At 36.9% G+C, this 18998-nt stretch overlaps 1 protein-coding gene across 1 annotated transcript in view; it reads left to right on the top strand.

The window, feature by feature from the left end:
- The window catches only part of ASIC5 (acid sensing (proton gated) ion channel family member 5), a 34928-nt gene extending 20762 nt beyond the window's left edge, over positions 1 to 14166 (top strand). Inside the window, exons 5-10 of the mRNA XM_011959729.1 lie at positions 2348 to 2497; positions 3831 to 3978; positions 5069 to 5125; positions 7031 to 7199; positions 11958 to 12049; positions 13844 to 14166. Of these exons, the coding sequence (XP_011815119.1) occupies positions 2348 to 2497; positions 3831 to 3978; positions 5069 to 5125; positions 7031 to 7199; positions 11958 to 12049; positions 13844 to 14034 (807 nt within the window). The 3' untranslated portion in view covers positions 14035 to 14166. The remainder of the gene's footprint in view (positions 1 to 2347; positions 2498 to 3830; positions 3979 to 5068; positions 5126 to 7030; positions 7200 to 11957; positions 12050 to 13843) is intronic.
- Positions 14167 to 18998: the final 4832 nt, after the last annotated feature.

Consider the following 18998-nt stretch of genomic DNA (forward strand, 5'->3'; position numbering starts at 1 on the left):
GATTTTACTTAAGTTACATAAACTTGAAAAAGAATTTGACTAGTCTTTTCTTTTTTCCTGATAAAATATTTGATTTAAACACTTTTATTTTTCTTTAAGCCAATTAATTAGAGCTCTTTTATATATTTTCTGTAGTGAAACACTGTGTACATGACATATAAATACATAGACATGCTAGGTATGCCAATAAAGGTACATTTTATAGATTCATAAGACCCTTTTATTATTTTTTTCCTATCTTAGACTTTCAGATTCTTGATAACCTGTTTTGCAACAGTTGTTAGCTAAATAGCCTTAAATTTGCTTATTAAATGAAACAACTCAGGTGAAAATAAAATAGAAAACTTTATATCATAAGGTACAGAGAGAAAAAGTCTGTTGGTGCTAGAGGGAGATACTTTTAATTTTCTTTGAGCCAAATCTAACCTAAAATTATAGAACTCTACCACAGTATTATATAAGGAGACCAGTTTTATTTAGATAGGGACTACCTATGTTTTAACTGGATCTCTAAGCTCTGAGCAGAGCTCACATTGAATCCTGGGTCTCCAAAAAAAAGTAGAATTATTTTGAGGTTAGACCATGTGATGCTTTTACAGTGCACTTATTTTTTTTTAACAAAGAGATTTCTGAGTGTCTAAATTATACTCTTCCTTAAAAACCCAAGAGTAGCCTCTGTTGTAATAACTATTTTAGTCAAAAGGTCAGATGAAAACAGAATTCAGTCAACTGAAGTAAAAAAAAAAAAACCAGAAAAAACTTTTGCTCAAAAAAAAAGACAAAGTCTTAAGAGAGAAAAACAAAAAAACCCAAAAACCTGAAGGCCTTTTAAATACAAACATGCACCCATGCACACACACACACACACACACATCTTGGATGTTAACCTTTTAATTAAGTTGACTTTGAACCATTGAGCTCCTTTAAAAAAATTCTTTTTATATCTCATTACCATATTTCAGCTAGGACAAAATGCTGCTATTTCACAAGAACAGCCATTGCTCTTTCAGTTTGGTCTGGCTGATAAAAAGGTGGTTTTGTTATGTAAATAAAGCCCCTTTAGTAGTCAAAATAAAAAATCTTTCCTTTTTTTTTCCCTTTTGATTGCTATTTTCTTTCCACTTCAGAGGCCTTGTTCCCCATAATTTAGAGTTCCCCTTTGGATTTAACCAAGTTTGGACGTGTGTTTGACCAAAATATGCTGCTAACAGACCTAGCTTTTCAGGGCTGTTACCTCCTGAACCAGATTGGTCCTCTTGTGTTGCAGCTCCCTGGCACAGTGTGTCAGGGGCTCAAGATGCAAGAGGGGTCCGCTCCTACTAAGCACCTGCCAGCTGAGATTAGACCCTAAGTATATTCTTCTAAGGGGGATACTTGTTTAGAGCCACTACACATTTTAGGGAGCATTCCTCCCAGACACCCCCATGTGATTCTCAGTCACCTGAGAATGCCCCAAAAGGCTTAGGGGAGCAAGGTGCTCTATTTCTTTGGAGTGTAAAATTCCATACTCATGAGCTAGAGGATTCTGAGTTGGTCAAATCCAATGAGAGAAAGAGCCAAAACACACACACAAACCCAACAAGACAGAAACAAACAACAAAACAGTTAAGCAAAACTAACAATGATCACACAAATTATATGATTTCTGAGCGCTCTAAGTTTAAGCAGAAATTAATAGCAGCTGGTTGTTAATGCTAACTTTAGTTCTTTAAAAAGAATTTGCAAGAAAGAATCCCAAACCAGTTTTCTCACCTAGTGATGAGGACCAAGCTGAAAACTGCTCTCTGCCAATGCAGAAGCAGGCAGGTTCACCTTCCTTGATGGAAGCGAGTGGAAGCTTCCACAACAAAAGGAATTTTTTTTTTGAACAGCAAATGAGCCTCAGACCCCCAAATGAAAAACAGTGGATGATCAGGGATCCCTGGAGGAAAGAATTCCTGGACTTCAGCAATCATCCTATTGGTTTGGGCTATAAGGTGCCCAAGCTGGTACCAAGCACCGATAGGCTATCTGCTGCAGGCCAGGTCGCCTTCACTCAGGATCCTTTTGTGGTTACCAGACGTCAATCAAAAAAAATAATGAGACAAGCCTCAATTATTTCAGGACTGCCCTGAGTAGACCCCAGCTTGAAGGGACCCAAGATACTTTCCTTTCACAGATTCAACCACTAAAGTATATCTTAGATGTTTAATTTTCACACACTTTAGACAAAAAGAGATTGAAATATAACATAAAAATATTTAGGATTAGTCAAATGCCATCATGAGATGATAAAATGAAATCCTAAACTTGTATAGAACTGATATAGTCAATTTGCAATTTGGGCAAAAACATATTTTTGTTTCAGGAGGCATTCACTGATAACCCAGCCCTTGGTTTCGTTGATGCTGGGATCATCTTTGCTATCCATTCACCAAAGACGGTGCCACAGTTTGATGGGTTAGGCTTGTTGTCACCTGTGGGAATGCACGCAAGGGTAACCATCCGCCAAGTGAAGGTAAATACTGCAGAGAGGTCGAGTCTGAGGAAATTAGGTGGGGTAGTGAATGCATCAAACACATAAGTAATGCTTTTCACTAGAAATTCCTTTCTCCCATGCCTGTAAAACACCATTAGAAATTCCAAAATTTCATTTCAGATTCTTTTCCTTTATCTGAAGGTACATGATTAGTGGAAACAGAAACTATATAAGTGAAAGCTGGGGAGCCTATCAAATCCAAAGTAACTTTACCTTTCATTAGAAATGGAAAGGGTCATTAAGTATAAAAAGGTACCTAAGTTGCTGAGCCATGATTCTTCAATGAGACTATCTGGGAAGGAGAAAATTAGTGGGAAAAGCAGGAACCTTGGAGTCAGGCTGATCTGGTAGGTTTCTGTTTGCCAGCCACTTACTTGCTCAGTAACTTTCTTTAATTAGCTTCCTGAATTTGCATCTCCTCTCTGCACAAATGGAACAGGGGTAATATTTTCCTTTCATAGTAAGGACGTTTAAGTGAAGTACTGCAAAGAAAGCACTTACCATTGATAGACACAAGAGACAGCCAACGGCCCCTGGTGAAACTCCACCTTCAAGTCTAAAACAGCCTGAAGGCTGAAAAACTAGACTGCTTGTCTCAGATGAAGTGTGCCCTTTCCCACCTGATTCTTTCTGAAAAATGCCCATCTGCACATTGGGAAGAAGGGGTGGAGCCTTGGAAAGTTTACACTGTTTGCAGTGGGGAGGAGCCTGGCCTCTCCTGTATCTGTGTGGAGGCCTGAGATTCAATCTGTGAGGTGGGAAACCCACCAGCAAGACTCTCTCTCACTTAGCTGAGAATAATTTTTTTTTTTTCCTTTTTACTCAGTAAATTCCATTTCCTTACCCTTCTATGTGTCTGCGAGCCTCATCTTTCCTGGTCATGTGACAAGAGCTCAGTTTTAGCTGAACTAAGGAGAAAGTTCTGCAACACCATGTTGCCGGGCACATAATAGTTGCTTGTTAACAGATCTTTTTAAAATGTGATTTTGGTTGCTGTTTTGTAGATGAGCTGATTACTACACTAATATAACATTTATGTAAGTGATCTTTTTTTCCTTATATGAGTTGATTTTTAGAATACTCAGTGTGTCTGACTTTATTAATTCACATTTGGGATATATGTTTAAGGATCACTATTATACTTAACTTCAGGGAATTTCAGGTCAATAGAGTAGGCAAAATAGACAAATGTAACCAATTTTGGTTTTGGAAATCAAAGAGCTCTGAGAGTAAAATGAAAATGTGTATCAGCTTCTTGATGGAAAATTGATGTAAATAAATCTCCTGAACCAAGTATTTATCTTATCTTAAGACAGTTCATCAAGAATACCCTTGGGGAGAATGCAATCCTAACATCAAGCTGCAGAATTTTAGCAACTACAGCACTTCCGGTTGCTTGAAGGAATGCAAAGCCCAGCACATAAAAAAGCAATGTGGATGTGTGCCTTTTCTTCTTCCTGGTAAGTAAAGACTAACTGCCCCCTTACTTAACTAGACAGTTAAGTGTTTCTTACAGGGTTACAAAAGGTCTGGGAGGAATAGAGTATTGAAATACAAATGGAATATTAAGTATCATTAAATGTAATTACAGATGCTGCTAACCCATTCACAGAAAATTATTATATTCTTAAGCCTGTTCCTTCTCTTTGCAGCCTAAAATGACAACTAATGACAAAGTCACCAGAAGTTCAGTCCTAAATTTCTTTGAGTTTTATGTTTATATTTACTTAATTTGAAACATAGCAAATCAACGTGTCACTAAATTGTTTTTCACTCTTATGAAATTCTACACTGGAAAATTATCCACTTGCCAAGTACAACTTTGACTGACAAGTTTTACGTTATAAAATCATAGCAGAGATTTCTGGAAAAGAAAATTGTCTTATCAGGGTGGGGCCCCAATACTTACTCCCAAAGGCTAAAATTTGATGGTCTCAAATGTCTAAAACAGCACACCAAGTTTTTCTTAATTTTGAAAGAAAAATTAGATCATGAATATGTCTTACCAAGCCTGAAGATTTCACTGTTGCAAAGTTGTTTTCTTTGTGACTGTAAACTTACCTTCCGGAGCCTCCTCTTCATACGATTTGCAACTTTTCCAGAACCATGGGTGAGAAGCAAGCATTCAAGGAAGCAATCGAGCAGGGTGAATAAGAGCCAGATCTCAACCAGGCCGCTCATGTCAGCTCCACAATTTCTCCCCTAGGTGATCTTGAACAAGTGACCTAGCCTCTCTACTCTGCTGTCAAATGGAGGAGAGGATAATAATTCCATCTTATAGGGTTGTTGTAAGAATGAAAGGGGTATGTAAGTGGTTCAAATAGTGCCTGGCACAGAATACAGTCTATATAAATGTCAGATATTTTTATTCAGGTCTCTTACATCCCCCTCCCACAGCATATCTAGAAAGATATATGGTAATGCTCATATAGATGAATGGGTGGGTGGATGAATGGATGGACAGATGTAGGTAAAAAAGGTATTTTTGTCATTAGATCACTTATTTTACAAAATGTAAAGTCTCTATATGTTACACTTATTATTTTTAAGGAAATGGGATAGAATGTGACCTACAAAAGTACCTCAACTGTGTTTCTCCTGTACTTGGTAAGTGCTTAATTTACTTTTATTTTCAGGATTTATATTAAAGTTGCTCAAAGTAATACAAGACATTAAGTCAAACTATGGATAGCCCAGAAATTAAACAGAATATAGTATATACGAAAAGATCTTTTTGTAAATGTTCTTAAATAGTAGCTAACAAACACAGGCAGTACACACAAACAAACAAAAACCCTCTGATACTAAGACACATCTGAATTTTCAAATCTTGTTCTTTTTTACAATCAAAATATCCTAGTTGATTTTTTATTGTTCCACAAATAAAACATATTTATTGTGAATAGTTAAAATACTACAGAATAGAAAGGAAATCATGTAAAAATAAGTAGAAGTTTTATTACTGAGAATTCCTCTCACTGTTTGGGAGTAATCTTTCATTCATTCATTTCATTGTATGTACATGGCATATAAAATTTTTTCATAAATGTAATTATAACTGTACATGCCATATTTATTGGGGACAAGTTGTTATTAAAGAGCCCACTCTTTTTTTTTGCTTTCACACCTTTTACCTTAACCTGGAACAATTGCTAACACTTTAGTATATCCTACCATCACTTTCTCCACATACACAGAAGTCATTGGTTGTTTTATTAAAACAGAATCCCAGTATATACCCTTCTATACAACTTGCTTTTCTAACCCATTGTGGAAATATCTCCAGGATAGCAGGAATAGATTGGAAAGGTTCTTTTCAGTGGTGTAAAATATTTCAAGGTATGGCTATAAGTAGAAGGAATCTTTTTTTATGTAGATCACAGACTGAACATGCAAAAGCCATATTACTAACCAATAGACTTGAAATGATGTTGCCATATTTCTTCTGATTCCTTATCCCTGTTGGAGGCTGGAGGGAGAGCTTGGAGAAAAAAACTATGCATGCAGTTCAGCAGGGACTGTTGTGAGATAAAGGGGTCAGAAGAGTATGTGTGTTTGTGTGTGTGAGAGAGTATTATGTACATGAGAGTATATGTATGTAACTGTGTGTGTGTGTGTGTATGTGTGTGTGAGCTTATGTGTGTATGGGAGTGTGTGAGTGCAGATGAGTGTAGGGGAAGAGTGGTGGTCTTTACCAGCAGTGCTAAAGAACTAGCAGATGCATGCAAAAGTTATCTCCCAGAGAAGTCAAAGTTAGAGTCTGAAAAACAAACCCAAAGTTTGTCAGTAACCAGGAGGTATTGGTAAACAACTGGTTCATGAGAACAAAGGGTTTCAGTATCAAAACCAAAGGAAAAACAAGAACCTGAGTATCTAGCATGGGTGAGGAGCAGTGAGAATGGGCACTGGGAGGTGGTCCGAAGGGATGCTGGAGACAAACACTGCCTGCTGCAGGGACTTTTTTCCAGTATGCATTTGCATGGATAGCCTGGTTGCTCTGAAGGAGCCAAGAGAGAACATTGAACAGAGAACCTCAGGGGTTGATTTGTAAGTGACTGGGCCAACAGAAATAAGAGACTGCAAATACCCAGGAGCACATTTCATACCACTGTATGTTGAGAGAAATCTGAAGATGTTTAGTGTAAACCTGAGACATTGGTTTGCAGGATTGTTTGACTGTCCCTCTCAAAGTGACATGGAGTCACACACTTTCCATCTTTCTTCTGTCCAAATATCTGACATTTTACAGAAATAGACCCAGATACTTCCTGAAAATAACTTCTTAAATCCAATAAAGATCCCAATCCAGTGACTCAATGAATTCAAAGATAAAAACTTCCAGGCCTTATATTGTATCTCCTCTGCTACATTCAGAGTAACATATAAACACCATTTGTTGTTGGGAACCACTTTTTTTAACATTGAAAGTGAAATGATAAACTTTATAAAACTATCCTACCCATGATGAAATATTTCTCTTCTTTGAATTCCCTGTCCTGATTTTCATTTCAGATCACATTGAACTTAAGGAGTTATGTACAGTGGGCACACATAACTCTAGCTGCCCTGTTTCTTGTGAAGAAACAGAATACCCTGCCACTATTTCTTATTCCTCTTTTCCAAGTCAAAAAGCTTTGAAATATCTTTCCAAGAAGTTAAATCAAAGCCGGAAATACATCAGGTAATCTTACTAGCTTTTTAAACTACTGATAATTAACATAGATTGTTTTTTTCTTTATTGAAAACCCTCAAAGACTTAGGAAATGAAATTCTGATCAATCAAGGGAGGCAATAGCTTTTTTCACTGAACTAACAATGAAACCATAGAATTTTAAAAGTAGATAAGATCATATCGTTCAACTCCTTACTTTAATTGTGTGAAGAGGAAAATGATGCTTGTGTGAGTAATTTTCTCATGGTCAAACCTTTATTGCCCAAACTGGAGAAAATAATAATGTTGACTGATAACAATGGACGCCTTAAAATATGAAAATTTCCTACCTGTACATTATACACTTTGAGTCTTCTAATAACTGTACAAGGTAGATGAAACAGAAATTAATATTCTATTTTTACAGAAGAGGAAACTGAAGGCCATTGTATTTTAAGAAACGGTTCTGTGAAGGTAGTCAGGGGCCCAGAAAGAAGTTATGCCCAAGAACTTTGACGCTGGTCCCCATATCTTTGCAACCCAGATACATGATTCCATGTCTCCTGATTAACTGAGAATTAAATTAGTCCTCTTTCTGCTATACCATACTGCCTTTTAAAAATTACAAATCAAGCTTTATAAATAACTCTTTGTTTTTTAACAGGGAAACAACTTTAGCATTTCTCTGTGTTTCTTCTTTGTATTTTTAGTACTAGGGCATGAAGCAGTAATGTATATAGTATACTGGTGTTTGTAGTCATATCTATTAAAATAAAAATGTGTTAACTAACTTAAGGTTGATGTCCATTTTCACAGATTCGTACATAATTTGGAAAGCATGCTTTGATTCCAATGTTAGCCTTGTACTTACTTTAATAAAATAAAAAAAGATATTTCCATGTAAACGCCGAGATAATAAAGTGGTCTTTACAGATCAGAAAGAAAAAGTATTTTCATCAAAACAGGGCTAATGGAGTGATTCCAAACAGCAGATAAAATGATAAACAGCTGTAAAATGTACAATTATATTTGTTTACACTTCCAACTCCAGCACAGACATCTATTTATATATTTTGTTTTAAGGTGGGAAACTGATTTGCTTTTAATATTGTTCCTGATATATTTAAATATGACTTAGAAGAGCATTTCCTGTGTCTTTTGGTTGATAGAAATCTCCTGAGTTTCATAATTATTTAATAAACAGAGAAAGTAGGCATGATTTTGGAGACATACTGGTGAATCAGAAAAGAAAGCCATGTATGAAACAAGAGGATCTTAGGGAATGCTGTTTTTTTCTTTTTTTTCTCGCAAAACTCAGGTTATTCTTGAAACGGGAGAGTTCTCTGATTTCCCCTTGCAGAATGTGCAAAAGGGGTGTGGCTTGCCTGTTTGGTGTCCCTGCAGCTCAAACTCCTATGGAGAGCATGCAGAGGGGCAGGTGCAGAGGCCGGGCTCCTGCCCCATGGTAGTGTCTAGGGGTGGGTGTCTGCAACCCTAGGGTTGCAAAGCTTTTCAGCTTTGCTGTTTACAGATGGCTGGAGGGTTAATCAGCTCAATGGACCCTCTGCTTTATCGCAAGGGCAGAGGGCCAGTGTGACAGCTTCTGTATCCCAAGCTCTTGCCCAGTGACCCAGAAGAATCGGATTACACACGGGCTCGAAGGATGAGCGCGAGATTTTATTGTGTGGTGGAGGTGGCTCTCATTGACATGGATCGGGAGCCAGAAGGAGTGATGGAGTGGGATTGCGATCTTCGTGTGGAAGCGGGCAGCCTATGGTTAGACTCTTCTCTGAACACCCCGGGCTGAACTCCCCTTGGTGTTCAGATGTGCCTCCTCTTCTCTCTTTCTCTGCCGCATCATTTTGCCATCACTGGTTTGTTGATCTTCTGGTCTGCTGGTATCTTCCGGAGCTTGGGGTTTGGGTTGCATATGGAGGCAGGATAAGGGGTGTAGTAGGCCAAAAGGCAACTTTTTGGGTGCAAAAACAGAAATGCCTGTTCTCATTTAGAGCCATGGTATCCAGGCCTGAGGGTGGGCCTTTGCTAGGGAACCGCCCTCTTCTACCCAATATTTTTCTGTTTCCTGTCCATATAATTACGAATAGTTCTCCAATTAATCTTATCACATAATGTACATGTAGGGACCTTACACGGTTTTAAATAGTGGAGGCCATTACCAGGAAGACTAAGGTGAGCAGCTGAACAAAGGTGGCTGGATTCAGGGATTGTTCAGCTCCTACACAGAGACAGTTAGAAGTCACACATATAATTAAATAACTGGTTTGTGCAAAGGTACTGGAAATCAGAGAATGGTAAATCAGAAAACAGAAATGCAGTTTGTCAGGACGGCAAATGTGAAATGTTAACAGCAGTCATTTTAAAAGAAGCAGCCCCTAACTTAATCATGAAGTTGCATGTGTGTCTTCCTGGGACAGAAATAAATGCTACTTCATGGTCAGTCCAGGGCCTCATGAGGCTGCTGCTGGACCTCAACATGTTGAGAGGCTTAGCTTGACCGTAGCAGGCAGTGTGGAGTTTACCCTTGAAGATAAGGGTACATTGTGTCTGAAGTTAGGCCAACCTCATCAGTAAAACAAGTGAATTTTTAAAATTGTTCTGTTTTAACTTAACAAATTTTGAAATAAAAATTGTACAAAATTATTTCCTTTATGCCAAATTAATTAATTCCTCTAATGCAGCACTCCTGCTCAAGCATCTGGAAGCTCTTTAAAAACTATCTTGTGATAGAACAAAAAATTTAGTTTTTATTTTATAATTGTGCCTCTCCTGACACAAATAAATATTTTTGGACTTAAATCATGCTAAATCCTAAACAATTTCACTATTGCCATGAGGCACAGATTCAGTGAGACACAAATGATTGGACAAAACAACTGCCTGAGAGAAGTTGAGCAAATATCACAATATTTTTGCAGGGGAATAATTTATCTTCTCTCAAAATCGCAGGTGGATAATGCTTGGAAATGATTATGAATGTTGTGCTTTGGAAATTAAACAACATTATCAGTGCACATGCAAATTAGGAGCACAATGGAGGCCAAAGAGATTGGAATATTACTAAAATTTCTGGACTTCCAAGACAACTTTATTATTTCCATTACTTTGGGAACTGGTTTATCATTTGTAAATATTACTGCAGTCCCTGATTATCTACTTAAACATAGTACATTCTCCTGTCACTCAGGGTTAAACCAATGGAAATTAAGTAAACGTATTAATGATATATTTTGAATTAAGTATATTTGTAATTATTGATTTCAAAAATTGTAAACATTAAAGAGAGAGATTTACAGCCATGTTCCTTAGGTGTGTTAAAGATCACCACATAATTTAGGAAACTCTGCTAATAGTATCCATTCTTAATGGATACTATTATTATTATTGCCATTTTAAAATCAGAAAGTGCTTGGTTTCAGATTCAGCTTATAACACTGAGAGGGTAATATTGATCCATTCATTTATTGGTTTTCATCTTTAATTTGCTCCCTTATTTGTCCATTTTACATATAGGTAAGGAACAACCTATTATTTGTTAAGATTCAGGAGTAGTCTAGGCATTAGGGATACCTCAGTGTACAAAAGACAAAAATCCTGCCTTGCTGCGCTTCTGTCCACTGGGATGGAAATAGGTGATCACCGTATATAGTCTTGCCAGATGGCGTAAAGCAGTGTGAGGGAGTGGCAGCAGAAAAGCAGTCTGGGGAAGCCAGGGTCAGGGAGGGTTGTTCTCAGGTCTGTGGATTACTGTCAGGAAAGTCCTTCCTGACAATACTTGTTGAAGTGGGGGTGCATTAAAGTTGGAAACAGAAAGACCAGTTAGCAAGCTGTTGCAAAAATCCAGGTGAGAGGTCATGAAGGCTTGGGCAAAGGTGGTAGCTTTGAATGGGGTGAGAGGTCGTAGGAGTCCAGATATATTTTGAAGGTAACACAAAAAATGGGATTTCCTGATGGACTGGCTATGGAGTGTGAAAATTTACACTATAAATAAGGGAAATGTGAAGGATTTGACTTGGAACATGCTAAAGTTGAAACATCTATTGGACATCCAGGTAGAAATATAAGAGTGAACTGAATATATTATTGAAGTTCAAGGTAGGGGTCTGGGCTGGAGATAGAGAAAGTGACGGCTTCCAAGACCATGTAACGAGCTATTAATATCATTTTAAAAGATGTTTAGCCACTCTGGTCACGTATAAAGATTTCAAACAGGCATTAAGGAAACAGAGTCTTTGCCTAAGTATACTAATGACATATAGTTAATAATTAGTATTCATCGAACACCCAATATATGTCAGGCTCTGTGTCAATTTTGCATATACATAATTTAATTTCACCTCACTACAACTTTGTGAGCGCAACTCTAAAATCTTGACTACTCATGAGGAAACCATGACTCAAAAAATACAATGTGATTTCTTGAAGGTCATGTAAGTAACGAAAGACAGAACCAAGATTTGAATGAAAATCAAACACACATTTAAATGTTTGTAAATACTTTATTCAGTAGATATTTACATTTAATGTCTTTTTCTAGTTTCTCAGGAATGAGGTACAGAAAAATTATTGGGGAAAATTATTTTTTCTTAAAAACCAACATGACAAAATGCCTTCTACATCCTGCTAATGGTGATTAATATAAAAACAATCTTGTGTCCAGTTTAACATTAAATAACATATAAAACAAAAATAAATATTACTTTTATTAGATGGGAATTAAAAGTAATGCTGACAATCTTAAGCTATATTAACTCTATTTTTTATCCCTAGAGAGAATCTTGTAAAAATTGAAATTAACTATAGTGACCTAAACTATAAGATAACCCAGCAGCAAAAGGCAGTGAGTGTGCCTGAGTTACTTGGTAAGTGTTATTTAATTGCTCCTTATCATGATTATTATTATTTATTGATACAGAGTCTCGCTCTGTCGCCCAGGCTGGAGTGTCGTGGTGCGATCTCGGCTCACTGCAAGCTCCGCCTCCCGGGTTCACGCCATTGTCCTGCCTCAGCCTCCCGAGTAGCTGGGGCTACAGGCGCCCGCCACCACGACCAGCTAAGTTTTTGTATTTTTAGTGGAGACGGGTTGTCACCATGTTAGCCAGGATGGTCTCGATCTCCTGACCTCGTGATCTGCCCACCTGGTGGTCCACCCACCTCGGCTTCCCAAAGTGCTGGGATTACAAGCGTGAGCCACCACGCCTGGCCTAATTGCTCCTTATTTTTAAAAATTTTTTATCAGTTTTTTTCTTTCATATTTAAGGTTTAGCTTATCAATGGAGGGCAAGAATTCAATTAAACTTGTCATTCAGCTGCTTTTTAAGTCTGTCATATTTCCACTCCCTAGAAAACACTGTACAACCTCACATGGACTTTTATAAAGAAAAGGCTGGTGGTGTTTCATCTCCACTCACACTCACATCAAACTTTACCGTTAGATCCCTCATCAAGTGACTCTTGTAGAATGTTTCATCTATCCTACACCTAGGTAAATGTCAGCCACCGCATACCTCCACACAGGGCTCTATCCCAGAGTGGCTTAAAAAGAAGAACCTGAGAAAGCAAAATTAGGCATTTCATTTACAACCACTGCCTGTTCACTTGCCTTCTCCACACAGTCCCTAATAAACATAGTGGCTGATTTCCTAGATCTCACCGCATCTTAGAGGAAGCCGTGTCGGAGACAGAAGAAGGGCTTAGACTCAGGCAAAAGTGACAGCAGTCAGACATTGCAGCTGAGACCCTGAATATGGAGGAAATATGTCAATTCGCCAAAGCTCTTGGAGAAGCCTATACTTCATTATCGCACTTTACAAAAACAGAATGGCCCTAAGAATGGCCTAGGGCAATGAGATAATGGTTAATAATGTAATCTGTTTATGAAAGGGGTGCTGGAGTAGTCAGATTCAGAGACAGAAAAGGAAAAGAGTGGTTGTCATGGACCGAGAAGAGGAACAATGAGGAGTTAAAGTTTAATGCATACAGAGTTTCAGTTAGGGAAGATGAAAACATCCTGGAAATAGATAAAGATAATGGAATGGCTGCATAACAATGTGAACATACTTAATGCCACAGCACTGTATACTGTGGTTAGCATGGTAGTTTTTATGTTATATATATTTCACCACAATAAAAAAGCACAAACAGTAAATGTAAGTATCAATTTAAAAATATCAAAAAAGGGAATGTTGTGTTAATATATTTTGTTTAAAGCCAATATTATGAATGCATAAAAAGAAATACAGTTTTGACACTTGATGTCACAACTTGCTTGGAAATTAATTTTCTGGAAAACATCATCATCCAGTAGTGCCATCTGGATGGCACTTTTCCGCTTTTCATTTAACACCTAGAAATGAGTTTGAAATTATCTAGAATCCCTAATGAATTTACCTAGATTTTATATCCTCCAAAGTCTTAGAGTTTTATGTTTGGAATCAGATTTTATGTTTGCTTTTCTTCTCTGCTTTTTATGATGATTTGTATGAATATTGCTTTGATATTACCAATTGCTATTACCTTATTCATATCAAATGTTAAAATAAAATTAACCAATCTTCATCTCAGTTATGATGATATTTTGCTTCAACTAATTTAACTTCTGAATAATTTTTTTTATGAAAAATAATGACATTCAATCTTTACTGGTTTTATTACAGCAGATCTTGGTGGTCAGTTGGGTCTATTTTGTGGGGCCAGTCTGATCACGATCATAGAAATTATTGAGTATCTATTCACCAATTTCTACTGGATATGCATTTTCTTTTTGCTGAAGATACCTGAAATGACCCAGTGGACTCCTTCACCTCAGAATCATCTGGGAAATAAAAATAGGATAGAGGAGTGTTAACGGTCATTTAGAATAAAATAATTTGCTTTTCTCTTCATGATACCTTCAGATTTATCATGACTAATTCATTGTTATGTCACTTTGCTGTGGTTTCAAGAGTTCAATAAAAGGCATTAAAGATATATATCTCTTCATAAATATTTCTGTTTGTCTTTGCATATATATGTGAGTGTGTGTATGTATATATATATATGAAATAAAGAAATAGGAACTATCTTTTTCACCTTTGTGTTCCCTGCACCTAGAACAGTAAAGATTATGTAAAAGACATCTCATAAATGTTTTTCAATGAAAGAATATTGGTGTAGTGAAAAAAAAGACATTCTTTATGACTAAATATGCAAACTAGACCCAATAAACTATACATGAGGAAACAAAATATTTCTTTATTCAAGAAGTGGTATGTATAATTTATGCTTTATAAAGTTTTAAAGAATTTTTATTTTCATTAAGATTCAACATACTTTTTTTTTTTTTTCCATTTTATGTAGAGTGTTCTATTGTAAGTGACTTTTGGAGGGACAGAAATCTATGTTTTCCATACAGGTGGTACTTAACATCAATCTAATTGAAAATAAAGTTATATGTATACTATCTTGAAAGTACATGGCATTTTCTCATTTTTTCCCCAAGTACTTCTATTTACATATTTAGTCCAGAGAGGAAATTCAGGAGTTTCAGTGTTGTCTCTCCCCCTTGGGTAACAGATCTACTTTCAGTCTCTCAGAATATTCAATTAAAGGTGACTTTTAGACGAATTCTCAAACATATTTAAGAAATAATAATCAAGTCAAAGAATCTATCCCCTAATTTATTCTTGGTGATATTGCCATTTATTCCAGAGGTAAGAGAATAACTCCTGAAAGTCTTGATATTGTTTTCCAGCTTAATGATAAGCAAGTACCAGTTCTGTGAGAATGAGGCCAGTGCAATTTGATGGTACTAACATTAGGAATATGAATATCTCATAACTCAGAAATCCCAATCTTAGGTAAATACTCTGGAGAAATTCTCCCACTGATATGGCATGCAGCTTCTGACTTTATTGCAATTCTTCTACTTATCATTTTGTTTTTTTTGAGATGGAGTCTTGCTCTTTCACCCGGGCTAGAGTGTAGTGGTGTGATCCCAGCCACTGCAACCTACGCTGCAACCTCTGCCTCCAGGGTTCAAGCGATTCTCCTACCTCAGCCTCCCAAGTAGCTGGGATTACAGGTACCTGCCACCATACCTGGTTAATTTTTGTATTTTTAGTAGAGATGGGGTTTCACCATGTTGGCTAGGGTGTTCTCAAACTCCTGACCTCAAGTGATTCACCCACCTCAGCCTCCCAACATGTTGGGATTATAGGCATGAACCTCCAGACCCAGCCTACTTACCCAAATATTGATTCCAATTATAGTCATGTGCAACTCTTTGAATGCAATAACTTTTTTGCTTATCTGTAGTGGTGGATATCATGAAAATTATGCATGGATCTTTTTATCCCAGCTCATCAGCTATCATTAGTGTTAGTGTATTTTATGTGTGGCCCAAGAAAATTCTATTTTCTTGAACATAGTGATGCCCAGGGAAGCCAAGAGGTTGGAGACCTCTTAATAAATTAAGCTAGAAGATACTATTCTTTCCCCTTTTTTTCAATATATTGAAAAATATTGAAACAATTTGTATTTTGAGTGATTCATAGAAGGACTCTACAAATTTTGTTGTGTCTAACATAAAATGGGTCAAGTAGCAGAATACAATTGAGAAAATGCTCCTATTTTTTGAACTTGAGGAAGTCTATGTTTTAAGAAGTATTAAGTATCACATATGGCTCACTAATTTATCTTCCAGTATTCCTGTGGTAAGAAAACGACAAATACATATGCGGTTGACCCTTGAACAATACAAGGGTTGGGAGCACCAAGTCCCTGTGCAGTGAAAAGTCCACATATCATTATGGACTCATCCAAAAGTTAACTACTAATAGCCTCCTGTTGACCGGAAGCCTTACCAATAACACCAACAGTCAATTAACACATATTTCATTTGGTGTATGTATTATACACTGTATTCTTTTTTTTTTTTTTTTGAGACAGTGTCTCACTCTGTCACACAGGCTGGAGTGCAGTGGTGGGATCTTGGCTCATTGCAAGCTCTGCTTCCCAAGTTCACTCCATTCTCCTGCCTTGGCCTTCCGAGTAGTTGGGATTACAGGTGCCTGCCACAACGTCCAGCTAATTTAGTACAGACGGGATTTCACCGTGTTAGCCAGGATGGTCTCAATCTCCTGACCTGGTGATCCCCCAGCCTCGGCCTCCCAAAGTGCTGGGATTACAGGCGTGAGCCACTGCACCCGGCCTATACACTGTATTCTTAAAATAAAGTGGGCTAGAAAAAAGAAAAGAAAATTTTTGGACATAGTTAGCACTATTCAGATTTAACCAACATTATATTTTGGCATATTTCCATCCTATTATATGTGTATGAAATCATGCTATGTACATTAGCCTGAAACATACTTTTCAATTTTACCTGTTTAAAGTATGTTCATGTTAACAAGTAAAGATCTGATTTATTAAACTATTGCACAAAATTACATCCATACATATATTATGGTTGATTGATTGATTTTCCCCTATGAATGCATATTTACATAGTTCCAAATTTCCACTTGTAACAAAGATACTGCAATGAAATTCTGTATACATTTCCTTTTGGTATGTACCTAGAAGTGAAATTGATAAAATTTTTTGGTATATGCATCTTTACTTTGACTACATATTGTCAAATTGCTCCCTGACATAACTGTACCGATTTATACAACTAACAGTAGCACATAAAAATTCAGAAATCCACCATTATCTTGTGATAAAGATTTCTCCAAACTAATTTGTGAGCACTGATTTTTTGCTATAAGAGCTCAGTAGGCATTGAAGGGCAGATGGAATTTGAGATGTCCTAGAGAACAAGAAATCATGGACAAGTAGGAAGAAACTGCAGCTGAAAGATGACTAGGTATCTGTGTAATTTTGACTGGATTCAGAAGATAGTAAACCTGCTACACAAATTGTGACACCAAAAGAGTCAACAGGATGAATGAACAGTCACACTTAAATTTTATCCCCTGTGACATGATGGAGGGTGTATTGCATGACTTTCAGGTAGGTATTGGCCAATCTATCTAATACAGATATTGATCAGCTTCTTAGGTTGTTTGTTTTGTTGTGGTGTGAAAAGATAATCGCAGTAAATGTCATAGTTACTGGGGAAAGAGTATTCTAAATACGAATAGATGGGGATTTTGAATTCTTATCCAAGATCTTCACCCTACCACAAATTTAGAAAGAGTTACTGCAGTTTCTTGAATGAGGTGGTCAGATTGTGGTTAGGGCCAGAAAGGAAAATAGGCAGTACAGTGCCAAATGTTGGCAAGGAATATAGGAGTATGAGAATTCTCATGCACTGGTGATGGTAATGTCCACAGGTACAGCAATTCTGGAGATCACTGTGACAGTACTTAAGGCAAATTAAATATAAACATAATTAGGACCCAGCAATTTTACTCTCGGAGAATGTGTGCGTGTGGGTATGGGTGTGCATGTGTGTGTACATGTGTGTGTGTACCATGTATGTATGTATGTATATAACATCTCTCTAGCAGGAATTATCCCATAAAAACATGAAGAGACACATACATCCCAAGATTGGGAGTTGGGCACATTCTGGGATCCATTAGTAAAAAATGTTACTTTGTAGACTGTTACATTGATGACACCCATACCTCTCAGTATTCATACCCTTTGGTAATCTTCCACATTGGGCTTGGCATTGTGATTCATTTTGACCAAATGGGTCAAATGTAATGTAGAGGATCATTAAGAGCTTGCCTTTAGGGACTTGTCCCTTTGAAATACTTGGATCCAGTTGCCATGTTTAGATCACATACAGTTAAAAAGGTCCTATGGAGGAGTATTGAGATATGCAACAAATGGCTAAAGCCTTCTTGGACAGTTACCAGCTAAATATAGCTGAATGAGTGACTCTAGCCAAGGCTATATGGAACAGAAGCAGCACTCAGATGAATATGCTATTTTAAGCCACAAAATCTGTATTAAAATAACATGGAGATATGAAAATATATAGCAAACAAGGGAAAGATAACAACAATGATAAAAAAAAAAAGAAAAAACAAGAGAAAGAGAGAGATACAAAGAGAGAGAGAGAGATACAAAGAGAGAGAAAGAGAGGAAGGAAGAAGACCAAGTAGCTGCCACTACACTGGAAATTGCATGATTGTTGTCTCATGAATGATTCTTTTAAAGGTGTCTATAAGCACTCATTATTAACATGATTTAGAGAAGGGAAAGACACACAGTTGCATGATGCATGGTCTTACAGGTATGATATAGAAAAATGCAGAAAAAAAATCAAGCTTGGTGATCTGGGCATGCTGGGGACAAAGCATTACATGCAAAAATACCTCTAATACAAAGAATAGATGAGTCTATTTGGTCAGAGGTGGTCAAAAAGTCTACAAGACAAAGAAGAAAAATCCTCTCAGGACACTGTTTCATCAGTAAATGCTCAACCACAAGAAACATTACAAAAGAAATGGAAATAAAGGAATAAAAAAATACTGTGCACATTAACAGAATACTTATATCTCTATTAAAAGTGTGTTTCATAGTGTTTATAAAAACAAACATCCCACCACCAGATGCCAAAAAATACAAATATGCCATAAAAATCATAATATACAATGTGTTTACAATATTGTATATACAATGTGCTACCTATGAGTTTTTTCCATATAATTCAACATATAGATATATCATTAATTTAACAGTTTTTATAAGTTAAATTTGTTTTCTTTTTTTTTTTCATTTTTTTTTTTTTTTTGAGACAGAGTCTCGCTCTGTCGCCCAGGCTGGAGTGCAGTGGCACGATCTCGGCTCACTACAAGCTCCGCCTCCCGGGTT

The sequence above is a fragment of the Colobus angolensis genome, unplaced genomic scaffold (genome assembly GCF_000951035.1).
Source record: "Colobus angolensis palliatus isolate OR3802 unplaced genomic scaffold, Cang.pa_1.0 Scaffold5, whole genome shotgun sequence".
Classification (NCBI taxonomy): domain Eukaryota; kingdom Metazoa; phylum Chordata; class Mammalia; order Primates; family Cercopithecidae; genus Colobus; species Colobus angolensis.